Genomic DNA, 6,536 nt, shown 5'->3' with positions numbered 1-6,536 from the left:
GGTCCTAATTATGCGATTGAAGATATCATTTATGTTTTGTATTTCTTCAGAAACAATAATGTGAAGCACGAACCTTATCGAGTACATTAAGTGTTGATTTCACACAAACTGGTATACATAACCCACGCAAACAACATGAATAATAAGCTTAAACAAAATATTGGAACAAACTCTGCAAGTATAAAACTTTCAGGGGGGTTTTCATCAAATGCTAAAAGATAGAAGGACTCACATGCAAAAATCACTTGGCAACCATCCTAGCAATGAAATCCTCATACCGGATCTTCCCATCGGATCCAACATCAACTTCTCGGATCCACTCATCAAATTCCGCAGGTTCAAGCTTCTCCCCGATACTAGTTAAAATATGCTTTAGATCCGAAACGACGACGAAACCAGTGCCGTCTTTATCAAGGACCTTGAACGCGTCGCGCAATTGGCGATCAAATGGCTCCGGTTTGAGGTGTTTTGACATGAGATCTAAAAATCGGTTGAAATCGAACGGCGCGGTGAGTTTTTCCTCGGCGATTATTGATTTGAGTTGGGCTTGGGTCGGGTTACCACCGAGTGATCTCATTAGGATCCCTAGCTCCGATGGAGCGATTTTGCCGTCGCCGTCGGTGTCAAAGAGAGTGAATGCCTCCTTCATGGAGGATATTTGATCGTTGCTCAGATCTTTCACCATGGCTAGTTGCCTTCTCTCTCTTTCTCTTTGCTTTTCTCCTATGTTTCTCTTTCTCTGTGGATTTTGACGAAATGGGGATTCAAATTTGAGGGGCGTTTCACTTATTTTTGAAAGCTCATATGCATGTTGGTACGGTGTATTGGGGAAAATAATAATATATGTATTAGCTTGGTATTATTAATTCCTATTTGATATATTATTTTTCAATCTATGTATAACCAGTTTAGTTATATATTAGTTATACAACCTAAATATCAGTAATCCTATACATAGTAAATTATAATATTAGCAATACCATGATTTTTAATACATAAATAAGCATGTATAAAGACATAACTGTCATTTCAAAACTTTTCTCATATTCTTTCTAATATTTTTGGAGGGTATTTTGTAAATAAATAGTTTTGAAAAAAATATGTTATGCATATTATTTTTAATACACCAAATTAAACAATCGTTAAGAAATAATCTCAGCATAACTAAATTTAGTATTAATAATACACCATATTCAATACTATTTTTATACACCCTATCAAATGATCCCTAAATAGTTATTTTAACTAAGAATTTTGAACAAGTTTAAATTATGAAAATGTTATCTCGTGCTTCACATTATTGATTTGTGTAAACTCAAATCTAAACTGGATGAATTTAAAAGAAAAAACTTGGATGCGTAAAAGTATGTTTATTTTGCCGAACATCTAGCTTGTTTTGCTAACTTGGCTGCAGACATAGAAAAACTTATAGAGGAGTTGGGTGCTACAGTGAAAGAACGTTAGGGTCAAAGGTAATTTTACACATTTTGTTAACGGTAGGCTGGATCTGGATGAAAAGTATACCGGGAAAAATCTAACCATGTTCCAAAATATTACTATACTCCACTTGAAGGAAATTAGCAGTGGCATGAATTTGGAGCGAGGGATGTGTAGGCATGTAAATTTTATTGGAATTAAACCCGTAAAATATTTTGACTATATGTTAAATTCAAGTTATATTAGTTCAAATAAAGTTATTGGGCTAATATAGTTGGATTAATTATAATGCCAATATATATAGATTAAATAAAGGTCTTAATCCATTGGGCTAACCTATTTAATTGGACTGCAAGTGATGAACCACTTTATTAAGCCCGAGATGACATCTTCCTAGAGGCCTAGTTTGGTGTCACGTGTCAAATGATGTGGCACGCCAAGTCAAACAGAAGAGCCAATATGATCATGCCACGTGTCAAAATGACAAGGCATGCCAAGTCAAATTAAAAGTCCAATGAAATCGCACCACATATGCAAGTGACATGTTCTGGCCAATCAAAAGCGGCATTATCACACTTCAATTTGATTGGTCGGAAAGACTTTGTTCTTATCATAATTCTTCCCTCCCACAACTATAAATAGGGGTCTTCATAACCTAGAAAAGACACCAGAAGTTATAACAAGAAGCAAGAGAGAGTTCGTGGATCAAACGCCGCAAATTTCTCTACAAGTTTCAAGCTTCAAGCAATCAAGTTCAAGTTCAAGAAATCAAGTTCAAGCTCAAGAACGAAGAACAAGTCAAGATTCAAGGAGTACGAGTTCAAATCAAAGTTCGTGCTAGTTGAATTCAAGATCATCATTCGTGACAACAAATATAGGTTCAAGATCAAGCTCAAAGGCCCTGGAATTTATATTGGAAAAGTAGAATCAGAGGAACCATAGAGATTGTAAACTTTACTACGATTGTTGTAATATTTTTCGGTCTTGATTTTATTTTCTTGACGCAATTTTTTGTCTACAAATTCTGGCATGCCCAGCGGGACCAATTCTGCCCTTCATCTCTACCTCTCATCTCAATTTCTCAATCACCAAAGTCCAAGAACGTCGAAATGGCTTCAAAGAAAATCAACTCCAGTTCAACTTTCACCAAGGCTGTTAATTCCAAGTTCTATGCTGATGTGGAAAACATCCTCGATGTTACCTTTGAAAGCTTTGGACCAGTTACGAGGAGCAAAGCAAGCTCGTTAGGACAACAAGCACCCCAAGTGTCGTCCGCATAAACCCCTATTTTCAGATCTTCATCTTCAAAATGAGCAAGATCTTCCACAAACGCACCTAAAGGAGGAAGCAATGTTGTTGAAAAGATCAAGAAAACTCTTATTCTACTTGACCTCTCCGGATCCAAGTGCTCTGCTGTGAAGAAAGATGATGATGCTTCAAGTGATGGATCCTCCCTCGCTTACACCATGCGTGAGCCATTCGAATCAATATGTATGACAATCCATGCTACTCCCCATCATCTACAACAATCATGTAAGCCATGGTGAAAAACACTTCATCTGTGGAAGAGCAGTTGGCAAACTTGACGGAAGCAATCACTGGCTTGACCAAGTGCATGCAAAATCAAGATGTTAGAATTGACAAGCTAACAGTCAATGTGGGAATCTTAATTGAAGAAAAATCCACCCATGCACCTGGCAAGCTCCTAGAAGTTCCAGAGATTGATTCTCCCCCAAGACGAGTAGCATCCGCGAAGGCTATCCATGTCTCATCTGAAGGGATGATTCCCATCGATCAACTGAAGGAGTTCATTGAAGGAACTATTAAGAACAAGTATGAAGTTGCTGCCAAGTCCTCCCTTACATACGCAAAGCCGTACACTACAAGGATTGATATGTTGAAGATGCCTGCTGGTTATCAACCTCCAAAGTTTCAATAATTTGATGGTAAATGCAATCCAAAGCAACATGTGGCGCACTTCGTTGAGACATGCAACGACATTGGGACTTATGGAGATTACCTCGTCAAGCAGTTTGTCTGCTCGCTAAAAGGAAATGCTTTTGATTGGTATAAAGACCTCGAGGCGGGATTTATTGATAGCTGGGATCAACTAGAGCAAGATTTTATAGCTTTTATAGCACATAGCACATTGTGAGCATGGTGGAACTCACAAATACTCGTCAACGGAAGGGTGAACCAGCTATCGACTTTATCAATCGTTGGAGGAATATAAGCCTCAACTGTAAAGACAAGCTTAGTAAAGCTTCTAGCATAGAGATGTGCATCCAAGGCATGCATTGGAGATTGCGCTACATCTTGCAAGGTATCAAGCCTAGCACATTTGAAGAACTTGCAACTCATACCCATGACATGGAATTGAGCATGTCCTCTGCTGGAAATGAAAGGTGCCCATCTATGGACCTCGTAAAGGGAACGACAAGTAAGAAGTCAGGAAGTGGGGCAAGTTCGTACCCAAGTCTGAAAGCAAAGAAGCCATGAATGTCAACACATCACCTGTGAAGTTTACGACGAAGGTGAGCAAGAAGCAGAGTATGAAATGCACTTCTTTTCAAGATAAGCCAAGTGGAAAGTTGACTCTAAAAGAAATGCGAGAGAAACAGTACCCATTTTTGGATTATGATGTGCCAACCATTTTTGAAAACTCCTCGAGTTAAATCTCATTGAGCTTCCGGAGATGAAGCGGCCAAATGAAGCTGGGAAAACTAGTGATCCAAATTACTACAAATATCATCGACTTGTGAGGCACCCTCCGGAGAAGTGCTTTGTCTTCAAGGACAAAGTTATGGACTTGGCTCGTGAAAAGAAGATCGTGCTTGAAGATGAGAAAGCAAGCACAAACCAAGTCTCTATCATATTTGGCTCATTCAATCCAGATGAATTATGTAGTTTTAAAAAACGTAAAGACGAAGAAATATTGGAGAACAACAAAATTGAAGACGATCAACCTGATGATGATGAAGGTTGGACATTGGTGACTCGTCGTAGGCGCCATAAAGGGAGCCCACGAAAAGGATCAATGGAACAACCAACAAGGAAAATGATGGTAAAAAGACCGAGGAGATGAAATCTAGTAAAGCATTTAAAGAAAGCAAAAGTGGAGGTGCACCACCCTCAAAATCCACGACATCCAGTGACTTTGGAGGAGTTTTTACCAAGTTGGTTCCGCACGAAGATTTCCCATGGTGGTATTGATCCTCTTGTTGCCATGCTGACAAAGGAGAAGAAAAGAGTGATGACCTACCATTGGCACCATCTTCGGTAAAGCTCATTGAGTCCACTTCTCAAGAAGTTAATTCTTGTGAGGAAAAAGTTATGTCCACGAATGACGATCTTCTACTGGGTAACACTCTTCACAACCGCCTATTATACCTAGTTGACTATATGTGTGATGAAAGAGTAAATCAAATTTTGGTTGACGGAGGATCCTCAGTGAACGTCTTGCTAGTTCACACTGTGAAAGAACTCGACATTCCCATAAACAAACTCTCGAAAAGTCGTGTGATGATTCAAGGATTCAACCAAGGGAGGCAAAGAGCCACATGCACAATTAGGTTGGGAATCACCATTGTAGATATGCAATCAAGTGTAAGGTTACATGTGATTGATGCAAAGACTTCATCAACGTCTTGCTTAGAAGGCCTTGGATACATGAGAATAAAGTAGTTCCATATACCTACCATCAATGTTTTAAATACTTTAAAGGTGAAGTCGAGAAGAAGATAGTTGCTAATGATGACCATTCACTGAGGTTGAGTCACACTTCGCCGATGCAAAGTTCTACTTGAAGAACCGCATTGTGAAGGAGCTAAAAGCTGATGATGTCATGAAAATCAAGAATGACGAGCCCACAACTAAAAGAGCTGAGGTGACTGCTGGTAGAGTCAAAGCTGTTACTAAGAAGGTACAACCTAACTCGAATAAATGTTATAGAGGGGATACTTCATCTTATGGCAAGACTGTAACTCATGCCCTCCAATATGTCCCTAAAAGGAAAAGGAAGAAAGATAAAGGCGATTCATCTAATCTCCAAATTAACATGCTAAAGGAGTTAACTCTTCCGTAAAACGAATTGAGGCAATAAAGTTGTCCTTAAAGCCACTTGCAGGGTTTGTGGCCTAAAATCATTTGCAGAATGTGGCACTCCCTATAAAGTGAACAGATGAAGTTTTGTTCCTAACGCTTACAAGATATTTGCAAAAGCTGGATACAATCCCAATTAGTCGTCAAATTTAGGGAAGCTCCTATTAGAAGTTGCGATGAGGTAACCACGTGAAGATTTGGGATACAAGCAACCCTCACCAGTGTACATCTCCATAAAAAGAGCGAGCAACAATTATATCACTGTAGAAGATGAATATGTCGCTTCTAACAAGCCTTTTATCTTTGATCGACTTGAAAAATCAATTGTGAGGACTTTCTTGTTTGAGATATTGGGTCCATTAAAGAAAGGGAATAAGTTCCAGAGAAATTATCGAAATACAAGAACACCCGCTTCGCCCAAAATTCAGAAGATCTCTAAGGATTTCCAAAGTCTGGTTCCTTCTAGTATGAGGTGACAAACAAAAGTCATGATTTCATGTGATGAGGTACTAAAGGTAAAGCCATACACTATGTTCTACACTAAAGAACGTGATGAAGATGAAGAAAGTGTGGTTTCTTCGTATCATGTTACTGCACAAGGCGAGCACAATGTTTTATCTCTAATGGAGGATGATGAAAAATTGGAGGATGTTTCACCGCGTTATCACATATCCTTCAACAACGGGGACTCTCAAGAAGATGAATATGCGAAAGATGCTCTATCTGAACTTGAAGAAGGGGTGAAAACAATATTTGATGCCTTAAAAGAAGTTAAACTTGGCACCGATGAAGAACCAAGACCTACCTACCTAAGCCTTTTACTAGAAGTTGATGAAGAAATCGCTTATATTGAGTTACTCAAGGAGTTCAGGGATGTCTTTGCTTGGAGTTACAAAGAGATGCCTAGCTTGTACCCAAAAGTAGCAGTCCATCACCTTGCAGTCAAGAATGGTGCTCGCCTTGTTAAACAAGCTCAAAGGCGCTTTAGGCCGGACTTG

General features: G+C 39.0%; 1 protein-coding gene across 1 annotated transcript; it reads right to left on the bottom strand.

Moving 5' to 3' along the window:
- Positions 1–241: 241 nt before the first annotated feature.
- On the bottom strand, positions 242–685 carry LOC107816741 (putative calcium-binding protein CML13). The gene has a single exon (XM_016642481.2). It carries the CDS (start codon positions 683–685, stop codon positions 242–244), a length of 444 nt encoding a protein of 147 aa, XP_016497967.1.
- Positions 686–6,536: the final 5,851 nt, after the last annotated feature.

Source organism: Nicotiana tabacum, chromosome 18, assembly GCF_000715075.1.
Source record: "Nicotiana tabacum cultivar K326 chromosome 18, ASM71507v2, whole genome shotgun sequence".
In the NCBI taxonomy this organism is placed as follows: Eukaryota; Viridiplantae; Streptophyta; class Magnoliopsida; order Solanales; family Solanaceae; genus Nicotiana; species Nicotiana tabacum.
This window is presented reverse-complemented; position numbering and strand designations above follow the sequence as displayed.